Consider the following 19,335-nt stretch of genomic DNA (forward strand, 5'->3'; position numbering starts at 1 on the left):
GGAGGGGGGCGGGGTGGGGGAGCGGCGCGGCAGGAGGGACCTGGCCCGGTGTGTGCGCGCGCGGGGCGCCCACGCGGGCGCCGCGGACACGCGTGGCCTCGCAGGTGTGCCGGTGCCGCGGGGGGCGCTGGCCCGACACACGCGGGGAGTCCTGGGCCGGGGTGCGTTTGTGCCCCCGCGGCCGCCCGCCGGCTCTCCTCCGTGGCGGTTGGCTGCTTTGTGCGTATATAGGCGCGCACGCGCTGCAGAAAGAGGGCTTCTCCGTGCGGTTAAACCGATGTATACAGAGAGGTATATACAGAGAGATAAGGCCGTTTTGGGGCATCTCTGCTGAGGCTGTGCTGTATGCATTAAGGGAATGTGTGTGTATATAGAGAGAGTGGGGGTCACTGTGCCACTCCTGCTATATTAGAGCCCCTTCGCACATCTGTCCGTGGCTCGTGAGCTCAGCCAGGGTTTGTGTGGGGAGATGGGGGAGAGGATTCCCCCCGCTGCCCCTTCCCGGCGGGCAATCCATGCGACAGGCGTCCGTGTCCCGCAGGCTGCTTGCCATGTGTGGTTGTCTCCTGCCCTCACTTTGCACCGGGGCAGCCCTCGCCACCCTCTGCCCCTCTACCCCTGACCAGCCTCTGCTCTCTCCACAGCAAGGAGAGCTCAACTCCTTCCTCTGGACCATCCGCCGTGACCCCCCTGCCTATCTCTTCGGCACCATCCACGTGCCCTACACGCGGGTGTGGGACTTCATCCCCGACAACTCCAAGGCCGCCTTCCATGCCAGCTCCAGTGTCTATTTTGAGCTGGACCTCACCGACCCCTACACCATCTCAGGCCTGGCCAGCTGCCAGATGCTGCCCCATGGAGAGAACCTGCAGGACGTGCTGCCTCGGGAGCTGTACCGCCGCCTCAAGCGCCACCTGGACTACATCAAGCTGATGCTGCCCCACTGGATGACCCCGGACCAGCGGGGCAAAGGGCTCTATGCTGACTACCTCTTCAATGCCATCGCCGGGAACTGGGAGCGTAAGAGGCCTGTCTGGGTGATGCTCATGGTGAACTCGTTGACGGAGACTGACATCCGCTCCAGAGGGGTGCCAGTGCTTGATCTCTACCTTGCTCAGGAGGCCGAGAGGATGAAGAAGACGACGGGTGCGGTAGAAAGGGTCGAGGAGCAGTGTCACCCACTGAACGGGCTCAACTTCTCCCAGGTAAGGAGGTTCCTGGGCCTCTTGGTGTATCCCAGGAGGTTGAGGCAGCTCTCCTCAAATTTTGGTTGGTTAATGGGGGGACCTCGAAGCGTGTTGCTGCGCAAAGGGATGGCTGTCTTGCAGGCTTCAGTGGCCTTTGCATCAAGCTGCCCGTTCTCCATCACAGTGATCAGTGTATGTGTGAAAAAAGCAAGTGTGCAAAGACAGTTACACGTTTATCAAGTGTGTGATCTATTTGAGAGGTAAATGTGTGCGGTTGAGGGCAGGGAGTCCAGGGTGTGACAGTGTGTGTCCGCTGGCTTGTCAGCTCTGAGGAAAACCTCCTGTGCTACCCAGGAGCTGCATAAAAAGGGTTTTCTTTTTGTTTGTTTTTAAATAAACCAGCTCTATCGTACTTGTCAGAAAGAGGATAAAGCATGAACACTGAAAAAAGAAATTTAACGTTGTCCAAGTAGATTTAAGTACACGCAAACTATTGATTTTCTTTTTAGTAGTCACTCCAGGTTAAAATAAACTGGCTCACTCTGCCGTCATGTGCTTGGAGAAATTAAGTGCTTATTCTGACTGATTTTTTTTTACTTTTAGAGCAGGTAAAGAAAAAGAAAAGGATATAGATTAAGAAACAAAAGTTACTGATGTAACTGGACTCCAGAATGTCTTTCAGTGGATTTAGCTTTAAACAACCAAATACACTAAGCAAGGAGATCTATTTCATTTCAGTGGATTAATCAGGAGCACAGTCACAGCTAATGACTTTGCTTTGTGAAACTGTTTATATGAAATCAGATTTACTAGAAATTCAGGAGATGAATATGTGTGGAAGAAAACAAATAATGCAGGGGAAATTTAAGATGGTGCTGGTTACTGCTATGATACTTCATTTTTTACCTGCTTCTCATTAATGGTTTTAGATCCAACTATTTCCAGCTTTATCTTTCTTTCCTAATTCGAGCAAAAAATTTCTTGGTGATATGTGAATAAGGATTATAGGACTGATCTTTGGTGTGATTAAATTGTCATTAGAATACCTTCACCCACTTCTCTGAATGGCAACTGCTTTAAGAGTCTAGCTTTCACTAAATTGTGGTTTACTTGGTGTACTCGACTATGAGTCTAACTGCACACAGACTTCACGTGAGAAAATTGGTTGCATATACATCTGGAGGGGTTTTTTTGTTTATTAACAAAAACAATAAAAATAAAAGGAAGGCCTAGACATCTGCATTAACATGCACATAAAACAAGGAATTGGCTTTACCTTGTTCTCTTCAAAAGGTTTAACTGTCTATGCTCTCTGTTGAACCCCATCTTTAAGGTGAAATTAAAATACTTAACCATTCTGGACACCCAACAGTCTTTCTACAGCATTTGGTTATATTAGGTTAAAGCTAGCAGTTAGAATCAAGCACATGTAAGCACTTGGTTAAAATTCTACCACTTGGAAGTCTTTTAAATGTCAATCTTATTACACTTTTTTTTTAGAGAGAAAGGGGGAAAAGAAGGAGGATAGAGTACAAAACACGCTGTTCTTACAATGATTTTGTTTTCCTCTTATTCACTAAATTTTAAATAGAATAAAAAATTTCTCTGTCATTTTGCAATAATAGTGAACTAAAAAGAAAGCAGGAAAAGTAGTGCTGCTACAGGTAAGTAAATGGCAGAAAGTTTGAATATTATACAAAAAGTTTGAGTTGATTAAAAAAATACATCACATTTTAATTATTACAGAGAATTGACATTACTACTAAAACAGATCAGCATTCAGGAGGATTTTTCCCAGTCTGAAGCAGTTTCTGGGAACAAGGCCACCAAAACAACATGCGACAAAATTAAACAAAACAACCCAGATATTTATTTTCTTGCTTCCTCTAGATTTCATGCATCCTGACACCTGGCTAGTTGTTTAACAATAGTAATTTGTAATGTTATCACACTGTCTGGCAGTCCTACTGCTTGGTGTATTACTGTGCTAATTTAGTGGAGTGGATTACTATTGCTAGGTTTCACCTCCTAATTCCTGGTTTTAGAGCTTTCCTTAAGGAACACACAATTAAAACACATTAAAGTGGAAATCAGAAATTGAGCAGCTTTTGTCTTGTAGGGTGTTTGCACAGTTTGATGAGAACATCTGTGATAAATTACAATTCCAAATCTGCTAAGGGCATCAGCAGTTTTTACCTGTTTTCAACATTATTGTTATAGGAATATTGCATTTAATTTCAACATTCAGAGTTTACATTTTAAAACTCTGGCTTGCTGAATCATGTCAGTGCTTTTGTTCCTCTGCCCCTGAAGTCCAGTGTTATTGCCTATAGCAAATTAAGAAAAAGTAAAATGCCTTTTTCCTCTTCCCCTCAAAGGCAGCTTTGTCCTACTGCAAATATTTAATCTGACTGCATGCACCAAATCTGTTAATCTGATACCATGAGGAGGAAGAAATCTAGGAGTGGTCCCGGTGTGGTACTTGGTTTTGATCTATTCTGAAAGAAAGCGGATACACTTGCATTTTTGACCAAGAACGTTCTTTGAAACGTTCAGTGCGTTGCTTTGAAATGTTGATTGTCTTAGCCGGATGAAAAGATTAAGGTGGCTCGTATAATTGGCTGCTTCCTGGAGAGCTAGCTCTTGCAGGTAGAGCACAGCACATTGTTTTCTATTGTAAGCTTAGAAACTTTGTAGTTTGACACTCTGCTCTCCCTGGAATTTCTGCAAAGTATGTTGTACAGCATGCTTTCCCAAACCTACATCACTCATATTGCCATGCTTTCCCAGTGACCAGCTACTTTTCTATAAAAATTCTTGTAGCATCCTTGTTTCAACAATTCCAGCAAGTGTTGGTGACGCAAAACCCAGAAGCGGACCCAGAGTATTATACAGGTGATAGTAAAAGCTTCTAAATTGCAGCAATAGGCTGGGTGAGAAGCCCTGCAGTGAGGAAGTTCAGATCAGACTTAGGTCAAATCCAAACTTCACAGCTCCTTTTCTTCAAGTACTTTCAGGGTTTTCATTGAAAACAAAACCAAAAAGGTCAAAGACACACCAAGGAGAGGAAGCAGACACAACCTTTGCACCTGGATGTTGCAATTTACAGACTGACCTCACAACTGCAAAATACAGCAGGCCCTGGACTTAGCTGGCAGAGGGGCAGGTGGATTTTAGCCCCTCTCTGGTGGGGACCCTGGACTGAGGCAGTGCAGTGCTGGATGCAAGAGGGATGCAGCCATGCTAGCCTGGCAGAGCTGCACGGATGCATCCCTGTGTACACAGGTGAGGGCAGGAGATGGTCAGGCTTCCCCCCTCCTGTCTAGGACCCTTGCACAGGCTTGTGGTTAGAAGAAACTTTCTCCAGACTGGCAAGCACTGTTGTTTGAGCAGGGAGGACTTTGCAAATAGCTCCTACAGCTGCTCGGATCTGGCCCTGGCTGGGTCTGCTCTGGTCATTTCTCCCCTTTGAAGAGGGCTGGCACTGGGATCCCAGCTCATAACTTTGGTGGTAAATGCCTGAGAATAATATCTTGTTGCCACCCAGAGCCAGTAAGGTCAGTAAGGCAAAGATCTTACTCCTCTACCAAGACCACCCTGCTTTGAGGACGTATGTGGTAGGCATCCCTGTATCTCCATCCCTCCTGCATCTCTTACTGCTCAGGCCTGTCTCTCTGCAGGACTCACAAATGGAGACCAAGAACACGTTGATATTCCTTTCTGAAAATCAGAAATGAAACTTCTGTCCCATCACTAGCTCGGTCTCGTCAGGGAGAATCTCCGTTCAGCCAGTGCCAGATGCCTTTAATCTTGAGGTCTTCTGGGGGAATTTTTTGTAAGGAGCCAACATTATCCTGATATGTCTGTCAGAGAAGTCATTAGACCAAATGAAAAACAGAAAACCCCCTTTCTATTCCTCTTCTGATCTGAGTTTTCTGTGTGGTGAATCTGAGTATTCTCAGGTCAGTATCACTTCAAACTGCAGGGGGAGATGTTAAATATCAAACCAGCGTTGATTGGATCAGAGACTGCCTTAAAGAAAGAAACCTTAGACCGTGCCAGATTAAACTTCACACTTCACCATTCTTTCCCTTTCATTTCTTTGCCGCCTCATTCTCTGCACAAATAAACCTCGTCTCCCTACTTTCTACCAATGAGACAGCATTCAAGGGGCAGAAATGACTTTGTTAACAAAATCAGTCTTCATTTCCCGGGTCCTGCTGTTCCATCAAACCCTGGGACATGGCAGCTTTGATTACTCTAGTGATAGGATTAGAGGAGGAACAAGTGCTGTTTAATGAAAGGCCAATGGGTGGTCCATCAAGTTTGGTCACTGACAGGTCTGCAGTCTTGAAGCTGGACCTTCAATGGCAAAACAGCATGACACACTAATATATAGGAAGGGCCATGGCTTGTGGACTTGCTATTCCATCTCCCCTATCGCCTTAAAAAATTAAACATTTCTGTAATCACAAAGCTGAGATCCTCAGAGCTGATAGAACTTGTGTAACTGACTTAAAGGAAAATTTGCCTGTTCATGTTAATGGAAGATCCTGGCTCAAGGTTTTCCAAACTAGATTAAAGGGATCGGTTTCAGAGCTAGTTGACTTTTGACAGTCTGTGTAGTTTATTTGAGGGACTATTCTTGAATGGCATTTTTTTTTCTTTTTGGAAAAGTGTTTTTGCCTAATAGAAATTTCAACAGTTTTTGCTTTCAGAAAAATTCAGGCTTCATCAAAAGTGCAAGAGTCATCGAAATAGTTTAATATTTTCTGTTTTGATTGCTGAGTATTATTTAAAGAAATGTTATTAAAAGATTTGATTATACATGCATGCATGTAGTTTTCAGCTTGCTGGATTTAATTAAACTATTCCCCCCCACACACCATGGGGTAAAAAAATTCCCCCAGTAAAATTAACCTTAGGGTAGAAATTCATATAGCAGAAGTAGAAATCATTCCATTAACTCTTTCTGAATACCAGTGAAGCTGCTTTACATCTTTACCAAGGAGAACTCTTGAGGGTGAAACTATGCAGGTATTAAAATTACAGTAGTCACAGTAACACCTGAAAAGATCAGCAGCTGACATTTTGTAGCTGTAACTGTAGGTTGGTTTTTACAGCCAGTTATGTGTGCTTCTTCACAATAACCCCCTTTAAAGGCCCACCCTAACATTTGAGGCCTGTTAAGAAAAAGCCAATCACTTCATAATGGCTCCGGGAGCAGCTCACTATCTACTGTGTTTATTGTATATATAACTGCAAGAAGTGTATATAGAACATGTTAGGTACAAGCCCTTCCTTTCCCTGTAATCTTTCACGCCTCCCTTGGTTAAATCTGATCCCAAGACAATTGTATCTGCCTCTCACGAGCAGAGCTGAGGAGGTCTGTGTTAGTTGATACAGTTGCAAAATTGGGAGTGCTGCTTGTGATCTCTTTGAGGTAGGAATTGCATCTTTGTAAGGTTGGCTTGGCAAGGAACAACCTCCCCCCCCCCCCAAAAAAAAAAAAAAAAAAAACATGGCAAGCAAGCCCACTTTCAGCATAGTCCCTACTTTGATAGAGGCCACTGAGCATTACTAATGTGTAGAAATTAAACGCTGATGTTGCTTTCGAATGCTGGTGGGATCTCTCCTGAAGCATTTGGCCACCTTCTCCGAACTCTTCACCCGGTAAATGTAAAATATGCCCCTCTTCACTAAACGATTTTCTCTTTCTCTGTTCAGTGGCTGCTGTTGCTTTCTGATGTTCTTGCAACAGCAGTCAGGATCTTACCCCCAGCGAGCTCTGCCTATAAACAGAATGAGCCATTGACCTTAAAAACCTCAACTTCAAGTATAGTGCAACCTACAGTCCTCAGAAAGTCTTTAACAGCCTCCCCTCAGCTCCCCAGTGAGTAGCAATCCACATTATAAAGCCAGCCCACATCGTTCAGGCTAGTCAGAGGTTCCTGTACTGAAAAGGCTGGGAATGATCTTAAGCAAGGGCACTCATTCACCTTGCACTCCTGTGGAGACAGAGGTCGGCAGCAGACTCCTGGAAAAGCGTATTTGAAACTTCAGAGGGGTGTACTGTAAAAAAACAGGTTTCCTCTGTACTAGGCCGTATGCTTCAAATCTTCATTAATCTTTTCACTTTCATTAGGAGTTGATGAGATAGGTAAAAACCCAGAGCAGAAATCATCACATTATCACTTGAGCCACATGAAATTAGTGTGATTTCTTTCATCTTTTGGTCCTATTAATGAGATCACCACTTTTTTGGATAGGGGATTTTAAGAAATCTCCCCAGAGCATGCACCATTTAAATGTGCACAAAGCCTGAGATTTTTAACAAGGACCAGTGTTTTGGGTGCTTCATTTTCTAACTTCCAACAGCAAGCATTAGAAGGACCTTATTTTGCATGGAAACATACCTGCCTAGTGCCCACGTGCTTTCCAAATCCTGCTTTCAAACTGATAAGCAATTCACAGCCTATGTGCTTTTAGATTTAAAATCCACAGAAAGCACAGCAGAATGATCACAAAACTTGCATACCTTTCTGAACCTTTCAAATCCTTTCTGGGTTGAAGTCCCTAAGACATTTTTCTTAATATTGCAACAACTTGCAGACCTAATGTTCTTTCTAAAACACATACAGCATTATGGTTTCCAGCTTGCATGATACACCAGGAATTAAACTGGTGATTGCGGAGCTTAAAATTGCAAATACCACTGTTTGAGCTAATTGTTCACTTCTTGTGTCTGGAAATGAAACGAAGTTACACTCTCTGCAGGCTGAGAATAGACATGCAACTAAAACACATAACTGGTTGCACTCGTCACAGCAAGGAGTAGTCACAGCATCTCATTCTCCTCCATGGATTTGCTTTCTCTGGTGCTCGGAAGTGCATTATAGATGCTTTGTGTCACTGTTGTTGTATATATTGGATCGCATTGTCATTTAAATCCATACGGAATTGAAAGTGACATGGTTGATACCTCTGTCAGACACTCAAGCTGGAATTAGCATAAATGACTACTGCTTTTATTACTAGTTTTTCTAACAGCAGCCCTTACCGTTTGGGTTTCCAATTTTTAGAGCTTCTACTACAAGTCATTTCAGGACTTCTAGCACAATATAAATGAAAGTTGCTAAAAAATGTAAATTAAAGCCACATGTTGAGCATTTGGGGATGGATGTTGTATGAATTGAGGAGGCTCATTAATAAAAGTATTTTTAGTTTGGATAAGATCAAAGACCCTGGATTTTCCACTTTGAGGGTCATTTAACATAGGTCTAGACACTCCATTTCTCATCATGTATAGACTCCTTTCGGCCCTTTATGCCTGAAGAAATCATTGTCCCTGAAATATTATAATTAGATTTGTTACCAGTGGATTGCTGCTGATTACCTCTGTCCAGGTACTGTAACAACATTGAAAGGTGAAGAGTCTTGCAGATGTCAAAAGGGAATTTTATTTTTCTCCTTCAGAATCAGGATTGTAGCCCATACCTGCGGATTGTGGTGTCAAATGTGAATGACCACTGGCTATGAAACAAATCCTGTTTGTTTTACTCCTTCCAGAATGTCCCTCAGAGCCGGGGGTAACACAGGACCATCCCCAGAAATGCTTATTGGCAAATAGAGAAAAGATTTTTAAAAAAAAAAGAAAAAGGGTCCTGATTTCTTCTTTTCTTAGGCATGGTTAACATGAAAGTTATGAAGCTCTTCAAATGAGTTCCAGTCCATAGGCTCTTCATATTTGAGTTTCCCTGCAAGTTCACAGAGTCCTTTGAGATGCTGATTCAGGCTGCTTAACACTGTTCAGAAGAGCTGGCAATTCAGCCATAGCCAAAATGTTAGCTATAACAACACAATTAAGGGAATAAGACTAAATGCTTTAGATTTTCCCCAGTTTCCATGAAACTGGCTTCTTCTACCCTAACTCTTGTATTGGGACACCCATTGGGAGACAAAATATCCCCAGTACAGAAAATAGAAGTTGCTTCCTGCATAGAGCAGAAAGTGAAATTCATCAGGCTCATTGCCTGAGCCAAGAAATGAGAAAAAGGAAACAGAAACCTTCAAGTTATTTTCAAACCTCTTTCCATTTTAATAAAAGTCAACTTACGAGGAACACAGGGAAAATATTTCTTTAAAGTAGGAGATTCTGCGCCTTGACAGTACCCCCTCAATATTTTAGAGACTATATTAAATCCAAGGTCTCCATTAAGCTCCCTCGCTTTTGTTAACAGTCACAATGAAGACTGATTATTCTCTGTACACTTTCTGCCACCACACAAATTTTGCTTTCCTTTGGTTTCTTGCGGACTTTTCCTATTACAGGTGACAGCATAATAGTGATGGAGAATATTTGTTTAAATGCAAGAGAATGCTCACAGTATAGATTTTGAAGAGTCAGCAGAGTGTAAGAGGGCAAAAGGGTGATTTGAGAAATATGCCCAACTTTTTGAAGGTCTTTGTATTTCTGGCACATGATTGATTTATAGTTTTAGAAATCATCATCAAGATTAATATTATTCCAGAAGTGAAATGTGGTAGGATACATCCTACTGCGTCTCATTGGCTCTATGGCACTGGCCAAATCCTCGCAGCACTGTTAGTTGCAAAAGGCCTAAGGCTTATATGACATGAAGACCTGTCCATGACATAGCAAAGAGCTTTAGGAGCCAACTGGGCTGCTAACTTGTAGTTTGCTTTCAGTCTCAGTTAATTCTTTATTTTGGGGGTATCACAGGAGGAGGAGATGGATAAGCATGCTAGAATCTCAAAAATTATTTTTTTATAAAAGTTAATTATATAGAAAATCTTACTTGTTTGTACTGACTTTCCTTTCTGATTAGCACAGGAAAAGGGTCTAGAAAAAATAACCTTGACTAATGTTATCATTTCCCTGTTGAAGGAAATGGCTTATTAAGACACACAATCAAACAAAATCAGGTTTCTAGTATCAAGTAATGGCCAAAGCAGTGCTAATGTGGGTCTGGCTTCAGGCAGCTGAGATGCTCTATTGGTGGAGCAGTGCAAGAATGAATTGAACTCTCTGAGTTCCTGGCTATGAAATGGAACCCCTGTTTCGAGTTTTGATCAGTTTTCTTGTGAATAGGGAAATCATTTAACCCCATGAAAGTACAATTTTGAATAAAAACAGGCTTATCATTTTGACCTTCAAGTAATGGCTTAGGAATATGAATGAAGAACAGGGATAAACTCTTTCTGCCTCTAGGCAGCCATCAACCAAGCAGAAACAAAACATCTCTTGCAGTGGTAAGTGTTTGTGGGACCTTTGGGAAGTGAACTCGATAAAGGACTATTACAAAATTTAGTCCATTGCCACTGGTAGTATTTGTACAGATAATGAGAAAAGACCGACAGTTTGAATGGGCCAGAGGGCTGTGTCTTCTCACTTGTCTTTGGCCATAGTGTCAGCTTCTGGTCTGTGCTGAGTTACCTCGGTATTGACAGTAACCAGGAATTTGGCATTGCTCTCTGCTGTGGTGTGCAGCAGGTTTGAGACTGCAGCTGGCCATCCTTTCAGGAACTGTAAAACAGCAATTATTCATCATTTAAAACTGTTAAAGCTGGTCTATAATAGAGGCCTTCTGGCAGGCTTATGGGCATGTAACATGTTACTGCAGGCAAAGTACAGATCTCAGGAGAATGGATTTAACTCTTGGGTCTGCCACTGAGTAGTCTTGGATAACTCCTGTTCCCCATTTTGGCCTCAGTTTTCCCATCTGTAAAATGGGAGTAATTGCACTTTGAGTTCTCTGCCTGAAGAGCTCTAAGCTGAAGCTATGGATCAACGCTTCTGCTTTAGAAATCCATCTAAAGTATGCAAGACCTGTGGCCTTCTTGTGTTATCTGAGCTTTTGTGGCCTTTAATGGATTTACCCTTGATCTGTTTACAGGATCCCCATTTTTATGGAGCCATTATTCCCATTTTTCAGGGATGATTGGGGTTCAAGTGGTCTTCCTCCAGGGCTGCTATTAGGAACAAAAACCCTTTGAGGAGAGTAATGTCACAGGCTCTCTGGCAACACAGAATTGAAGAGAGACATCCCAACCACCCCAAGAAGTCTCAGGGAGTGCTATTTCTTGCAAACAATTAAGTCATAGGATGTAGTAACCTTTCTTCATCCATCCCCTACAGTTAGTCCCTCTTCAAGCAAACTTGTGTTCAGTTCACTCGGCATTTCTCCTTTCTCTTCGCAGAACACCGAGTAGCTTTTCTTTTGTTTTTCTTTTATTTCTTTTCTCTTTCTTTTCTTTTTTCATTTTCTTTTTTTTTTATTTTTTTTTCTCTCTCTCTACTTAAGGCTGTGAGTATCAGGCCACAAAACCAAGTCATACCATTCTGGAATAACCCAGGTCTTCTCAGGGAGAGATGACAACTAGAGAGTTGAGGCAACAGGCATTCACAGGCATGCAACATTATTCAGCTTTATACGTAGGCTTGTGGCTGTATGCAGACTTGCACTGACTAGCTTTTTACCAGCTAATTGTGTGAGACCAGGGAGGATTTTCTTTATTAACTCAAGTGGCTTGGCTGTGAAATGAGACATAATGTACGGTATATAATTCAAGCTCACTTTCAAAGGCATTTTTCGTGAAGCTGGGAGACCTAAGCCTTTAGCATATATATGTCTGAAATACACTCTAGAAACTTAGTAATTCAAGGCCAGCATTTACACTGGTTCATATTCCAGTAATGGAATAGTGCTGACTTAAAAAAATAATCTATTTATATCTTAATGCATAAAATGTTTTTTTTCTGAAACGTAAACTGACTGCTTTGAGCACTTGCTGTGTGTTAATTATGGTTGGACAAGCATGCAAGGGACTTAGCATGCAAAGACTTCAGCAAATTATGACTGTGAAGTTTAAAGAAAACATAGTTGGGCACTAAATTCAGTGCTTGATGTATGTTCTCAAACTTCCTGAAAGTGTGAGTTTTCCAGAATCACTGGTAGTACGTCGTTATGTCTTTAGTAGTACAGAGAGCTAAAATCTCCCCCAAACAGTCGTATTTTGGCCAAGGGTGGATTTTGTCATTATTGACAAAGCGATCCCAGTGGAAGATACTTGTAGGAATGTAAAACAATCACAAAAACCCACACAAGATCCCTTATCGTGCTCTCTCTAAAGCTGTTGCAGATTCATTTGAATTACACTGGAAAGATTTATCTCTTATTAATGGAGTGCTCTTCATTTTTTAAAATTGAGTTGTTGTGCAACACATCAAGTAACAATGTCATAACACATCATAAATCAGTTTGTTCACTGAAGGATTCTAGATGAGTTAATCTAACATCCTGGACACAGTTCATGAGCAGTTAATTTTAGCAGTTCTCTTTGATATGTATCAGTAAAGCAAAGCAACTCTAGTCATTATGGAGTAGAGTCAAAACTGGTTAACAGCAAAGCAAGTACAGACAAAGATTGTTCGGAGATAAAGCCTCTGGCAGATGATTCAAGGGATCTTAGCTTTTTATAGAACAATCGTAGGTCTAATACCATCAGTGCAGATACTGTGGGACAAAGAGAAAACACACATACACACACAAAACCACAGAAAGAAACCACACACACCACTTGGTACTTGCATTGAAGAAGCAAGTCAAGCTAAAGCTCACCAATTCTGATGTAGTTACAAAAGAACTCCATGGCAAGCAATGAAATGGGAAGAAATACCCCCAAAAAAGACATTCAAGAATTATTCCCATTGTTAGTGGGAGAAACTGAGAACATTTGATTTGAAACACAAATTCATCCAGCAGCCTGCCAAATGCCATTTATCTCAAGGTCATATAACATAAATAACCTCAAGGGTTAGCTCTAAAGTGGAGAAGCAGGAGGTAGCTAAACAAAAATAGGGGAAGAGATTCCTCTCTCTTTCCTGTGGATGTTCAGCATGCTACTGACATGTTTTCAAGGCCTGGCATTAGTAACATGAGTCTAAAGCATTAAGGGTAGAAAAATAACACCAAAAGCAAGAAGTACAGCTGAATGTGGCACCCCTAAAGAAACTTGTTTGAGAGCAAGACACTAAGTTGTGCATTTTCTGCAAGAATCTAATTTTAAAAAGAAAAAAATCAGCCAGAATTTTATATTGAAAGTTTAGGTCTGAAAAGATTAATTCGTATTATACAGTAAGGATGACCAATATTTATTTGCTTATCAAGTCGTGTAGTCACGTACATTTCCCCCTTCTTCCCGCACACCAAGTACCATAGCCTTCTTACAGTTTCTAAGAGAACCAAAGAGACTTTTCAGGTCTAGTAACGCATCATCCCTACCAGTCGAGGAAGGAAAGGGTGTGTTTTGCTGTAATTTCTTAAACTTGAGAGTATAGCTTTGAAGATACCAATGGGAGACTCCTCAAAAGACTTGACACAAATAGATCACTGAAGACAGCCAGTAGCAGCGCAAATTGTACTTAAGCCTTCTATGCAACAGTTTAGTGCTCCCAAGTGCTGACTATAATCAATTCATGAGCCTATGGAAGCACATGGAAAAAACAAAGACCCGTATCATCACCAGCAAGGAGCAGAACAGTGACACTTAGAACAATGGTCCCTGAAAGTCAAGGTGACTGAAGACAGAGATGATAAACACTGGGGGAGTCTCTGTGGTTACTTCAGCATAAACTTTGCCTGCAACAGCTAGTTCTCAGAGTTTCATTGCCTTCTGCTGTTATTATTAGCTGTAACAGTTTTTCTTACAGTTCTGGTAACAGCAGTGTGTACTAGCAGTGCTGGAGTTTCTGAATATTGTTGTCAGGGAATATCCATACTGGGTTCCAGCCAGGGAAATAAGCTAGCTCTGCAGAACTGGACTGCTACCAATATCCAAATGGATTTGTCTGCAGCTAAGTTAGAGCTCTCTTCCGCTGCATTGCAGTGGGCAGTGTAAGTATGCCTCTCTTTTCTGGGGTAAAGCTCAGTATACTTCCCATTCAGCATAAAACAAATAGTGCAGTCCTTGGAGCCCAGGAACTCAAATTTGGAATACGGGACCAAACTGTCATTACAGTCCTGGAAATTGGCCACAGAGTCTTTCCTCCAGTTTATGTAGAAAGGCACTTTGTATAGCCAAATAATTCATGAAGAAAATTAGGGAAAAATGTTAGTCAATATTCTTCTTATTTATTTGTGATTTAGGTATGCTTAACAAGCAGGCTGAGTGGGGCTATTTGTGGTTTGATGATGAATTCTTGATGCAATCAAGAAAGCAGAAATAAACCTGGTAAGTCAGAAGGAGAGTTTCAAATGGAAAATGATCAGATTCTGCTGTGGTTCAGACAGCATTCCTAGGAATCACTATGCAAAGTCCTATTCATCTGTATAGTCTGAGCACCAGTGCTTCAGAACAGAAAGGAAGCACGTTGGGCATCAGATAAGACCTAGAAAAGCCTGTTTCTGCAGGATCCAGGAATCCTGATGATTAGTGTATCTATAGGGCAGTTTTATATCTATAGAGCTTACATAATTTGTAGAAACTGAGGCATGAGGAAGCATTTTGAAGGAAGATACTGAAATGAGGCCTCCAGCATATCAGTACCGTCCCTTCTGACCTTAGAAGCTGAAACAACCTAAATATGTTAATCCATCTTGTGCTAAGATTGTGGTTTATTCATCTATAAATTTCTCTTAAGTCTTTCAGCTTCTTTAATTCTCTTAGAAAAAGAAATATATGTATGTGGAGGACTTAGAGTCAATGAAATGGTGAGGTGAATGGCTCATCTACAGGAGACTAGGCTGATTGCTATGTCCAGTTGGTATCTGAATATAGAACTAGACAGAAAAAGAACCCCACAGTTCTTCAGGGAGGGAATTATGGGACACATCTCCTTCCTGCATCTTTATACCCCATTTTAGTCCCAAATGAAACTGATTTTTGTCAAATACAAATGCTCTTTAAAAATGGCAGAACACATGAAATTGCATCGTTAGCAATGAACCAAGGCCACTTGCCTTGCAGCAGTTTTTGTTAAGGGATTACTGTGTTGAGAATCCACTGATTTTGGCGCAGGCTGTAGAACTCAGCAGTTCCACTTTGCATGTCCTGCCATTATGCAGCAAGCAGACTCTTGCTAGACATTGCAGTAGAGCAGGCAGTTGGCTTCTCCCAACCTCCTTAGGTTTCCAGATGTCATAACAAAATGAGAGAGAGAGACTTAGCATCTTCCATTTGTTTACGCTGGAGCTGCTAGGCAGAGACCAAGCCACAACACTGCACAGCTTTTCAAAAAGGACTTAATAGGCCTCTCTGTAAACAGATCTAAATATTTGCTCCAGTGACATTTATCGCATCACACGTCTGGCGCGAGTGTTTTGTCCTTGTTTTGCTTGCGTGTTTGGATTCTCTTATAAACATTAATGAAGTGCTTGAATACAAATGAATAATTCTCCCCCTCCCTTCTTCCCTTCTTCCCACCCTGGAGGGAAGGGGAATGGAAGGGCATGAAGTAATAATAGTTCAACCTTCAACCCATAATTGCTCAGTACATTTTGATGACAGCTTTCATTCTCACATGCTTTAAAAGACTTTATTCGTTATGTACATCCACACGCAGGACATTGTACCTTTCTTCAAAGGCAACTGCGTCTGGTTGGGGGCAGTTAGCACACAGCAGTACATCATTTATGTCTGACTGGTTGTAGCAAGTTGTCCTGCTGTGGGTTGCCACCAGAATGGCAGCCTAGTGCCCCATCTATGTTGTATTTAATGGAGGAGAGATAGAAAATTCTGTATGTTCTTCCTGGGGCATCTCCTTTTGGCTACTGACTGGACAGAATAATGAGCCTGAAACACCTTCAATCTGACATCACGTAGCTGTTGGTATACTGCCCACTGGAGATGTGAGGTTATTATGTAGTTATCTATAGCTTGAATATGACTAGAGGCTTCTGTATAGCCTCTTCCATTCTCTTAGTGCCTTTATGCAGTATATAAGCCCAAGAGAGAGGGCAGCTTTGTCCAGCTTTTGATCCTCTCATTAAAGGAGAGGTGTCGAGCATGGGTATGGAAAGACTGACCAAGTCTTAATTCCCCAGGTAGTTACTGTGAGCCAACCCTTTGGGATCTTTCCATATGCAGTAGGGTGTGAGGCCATAAAATATATGTGTCAGGTGCCTGTTTCCTGCTCACAGAGGGATGAAATTATGAAGCATCAAGGCTTCATTTCTCAACCTGCTCCTGACTGAAAAAAACATTGTGTATCTAATTCCTGTGCACTTCCAAATGCCACAGTAAATCCATGCCCAATGAGGTATTATCAGCTTCTGCCAGGTAGGACAGTGCTTTGCTCAGGATTTTTACAGAGCATCTTGAGTTTCTCCAGCTGAGCTTATAGAAGCATAAGCAGAAACTCCATGTTAGCAAAGAGGGTCTCTTCAGAAATTCACCAAATCTGTGCAACAAAATACTCAGTTCCTTGGAATGGAGAGAGGTTTGAGAGAGAAACTGCTGCGTTTATGCTGTGAGGCTTGAAAGTAGTGTTCCTAGAAAGTAATCACAATTTCATTCTGTAAATGATTAAAAAAAATCCTGTATTTTGGTTTGTTGTCTGCAAGAATACTATGTGTAAAGGATTTATTTGCCAATAATCAGGCTTTGGGAGGTCAAGATTAATTCCCAAGAGAATTCCCAAGAGAGATATTTCCTTCATCTGAATGATTAGGTATTAAATGGGTTAAAATAATACTGTCTTTGGATCAGTATGTATATTAAACCATTCAGTCTGCACATACTTGGGCATTATTAGAAATAGCCTGTCAGCTCCATTATCAAATTGCTTGTTCCGTCTATACATTCCATGCATAAATCCATATCAACTTTGCCTCGTGTAACTGTATTTGTTTATATGAACTAGAATTCTCAATCTCGAGGAGTCTAAAATGCCTCTTGAAAGAATATTCTTCGTCTGCACCTACAGAGACCCAGACTAATTGCTATTGAGAGGATGCTCTCTGGGGTGCTTTTTCTGTGGGGGGCTGGGAGTAGCAAAGAAAAAGGTTGAATATCTGTGAAGGTGTTTCCTTGTCAGCAACTGTCCAGTACACACTGTGAAAAGAAAAAGGCAGGGAAAGGGACAGAAAAAGTATTTGTTGATATTTTTGTCATCCTCTGTCTGATGTGTCAACACTAATGAAGGCTTTTTATTTTTATTTTTATTTTTGTTAATTTATAGTCCAGTGAACTCCAGGGTCCCTGTCACTCAAGCATTCTGCGTCTTGCTCATTTGCTGGAATACAAACATGGAAGTGTATTTGGAACTCACTGGAGCCTTAAAAAAGCAAAATTAAGGCAAGCTGCCAGATCAGAATCTAACACACAACATATGTTTACAGGGTTATAGTCTCTTGCCATGCCGGCTTTAGCAGCACTCCAATATGAAATAGAGTAAATGCCTTCCAAGACCTTTTATCATCCATCGTGCTTATCAAAACAGTAGAAATACTGTTTTTATTTTGGCAAACGTGCTTTTCCTCTTTTTTTGCGGCCCTTTGAATTCCTTGCCACATTTGGGATTAGTGGAAGAGCATGTGCTTGGTCTTGTTTGTCTATTCTCCTCCTCTTTACAAGGATTTATCTGCCTCAGGACTGACCAGATTCATCTATCAGTTTTGCAAGTATCCCTAAACATGATTGCTGGTCCACAAGGGGAAAGTAAAGTTATCCCTCTTTTTCCTGGTGTGTTTGTAGAAGAAGGTGGTTTAAGCTGGCTCAGGGAACTTCAAGTTTGTCGAAATGGAGAAGCTGCCATTGGTTATCACTCAGCTCAGGCTGTCAGCTATAAAGAATTATCTAGCAATGATTCACTTTACGTGCTGTCACTTTTTTATATCTTTAGTTGGCCATTATCAGGTTTGAACCCCAATTTAGAGACAAAGGAAGAGGTCTATGAACACATACAAGCCATTTCCAATCCTGGAAGATAGCACTAGGCTAGTTCTAGACAGCAAAAAGCCAAACCAGTCCCTTTGTCCCATTTGCTACAAACTTTAGCTCTTTTTTGGGAGTCTTTAGAACTACCAAGAGGCTAGAGTTTAGAGTAGCCAATGAGTCATGCTAAGGCTCTGTGGTTTCCTTCTGGGCTCTGCTGCCTGTGCCTTACACAATGCTGGTATCTGCTCATCCAGCAGTGCTTCCGCTTAATCCATTGCAAGATGGGAACATTGAGACTGGAGTCTGCTGCAGTGGGGAGGTGCAAGGGCTCTTGCTGCAGCCCCAGATTTAGCACTAAGACAACAGCAATACTGTGAGGTAGAGGGAATGGAAAACAGTAGCAGTTACACCAGACTCCTGTCACATCCTGTGACTCCTCTGTCACAGGTACTAGGATGCAGTAGAAAAGATGGAAGGCAGCAGCTGGATGTGACCTACAGAATGGGCAATCAATGGCAATTCACTGAGTCCAGGGAAACTAAACTTGAAGTGTCTGAAAATGTGGTGGGATAAATCAAAGTCGTGTTTTAGTGGATGTGTGTGGCTCTGAAAGAGCATTAGCCAGAGCAGATGTAAGCCCAGCACTTTCCTTCTCCTAATCATTCTCCATGTGTAGGATATGCTTCACATGATCTACAAAGCATGCAGGGCACCTGGGTCCCAAAGGGTCTACATGCACTATTTCAAGCTTATCAAAGACTCTGCTTGCAAGCTAGCTGTCTTGGTATCTGGGGCTTCAGAGACAGTCCAGACGTGGCCTTTGTGTTTTGGTTCTCTGCATGCAAGATGGGTAAGATATTAGAGCTTTTTTTTTTTTGGAAAATGCCTTTTTTAAACAGAAACAGTACTCATGTAATTATCTGCATTTCAAGGAAAAAAATTCCTTGAAATGTATCCATTTCAAACTTAAAATGAAGCTGGAAAAACCCATGAGTCTCATCAGTGAAACAACAGTCTGTAGACTGACCCAAATGGACATTTTTGTGCTGTTAGTTCATAAAAACAGATTAAAGTTAGAAAAGACTGAATTCTCAACATTTTTTTCTTGCATACAACTGTTGCTTCCTGCCTAGCTTTGGAAAGCCGCAGAGAGGTGGAAGTCCTACAGCAGCTTTGGATGAGTATGGTGGTAGAGGAGAAGGTCCTTGGGTGCTCTCTTAATGGAAGACAATTCAAGGATACCTAACTA

The 19,335-nt window shown here is 41.8% G+C and overlaps 1 protein-coding gene across 1 annotated transcript in view; it reads left to right on the forward strand.

Moving 5' to 3' along the window:
* Window positions 1-515: 515 nt before the first annotated feature.
* TRABD2B (TraB domain containing 2B) overlaps window positions 516-19,335 on the forward strand; it is a 300,543-nt gene continuing 281,723 nt past the window's right edge. Inside the window, exon 1 of the mRNA XM_085308191.1 lies at window positions 516-1,205. Coding sequence (XP_085164317.1) covers window positions 516-1,205 — 690 coding nt within the window. The remainder of the gene's footprint in view (window positions 1,206-19,335) is intronic.

The sequence above is a fragment of the Rhea americana genome, unplaced genomic scaffold (genome assembly GCF_003343005.1).
Source record: "Rhea americana isolate MKP2758 unplaced genomic scaffold, rheAme1 scaffold_27, whole genome shotgun sequence".
Lineage (NCBI taxonomy): Eukaryota > Metazoa > Chordata > Aves > Rheiformes > Rheidae > Rhea > Rhea americana.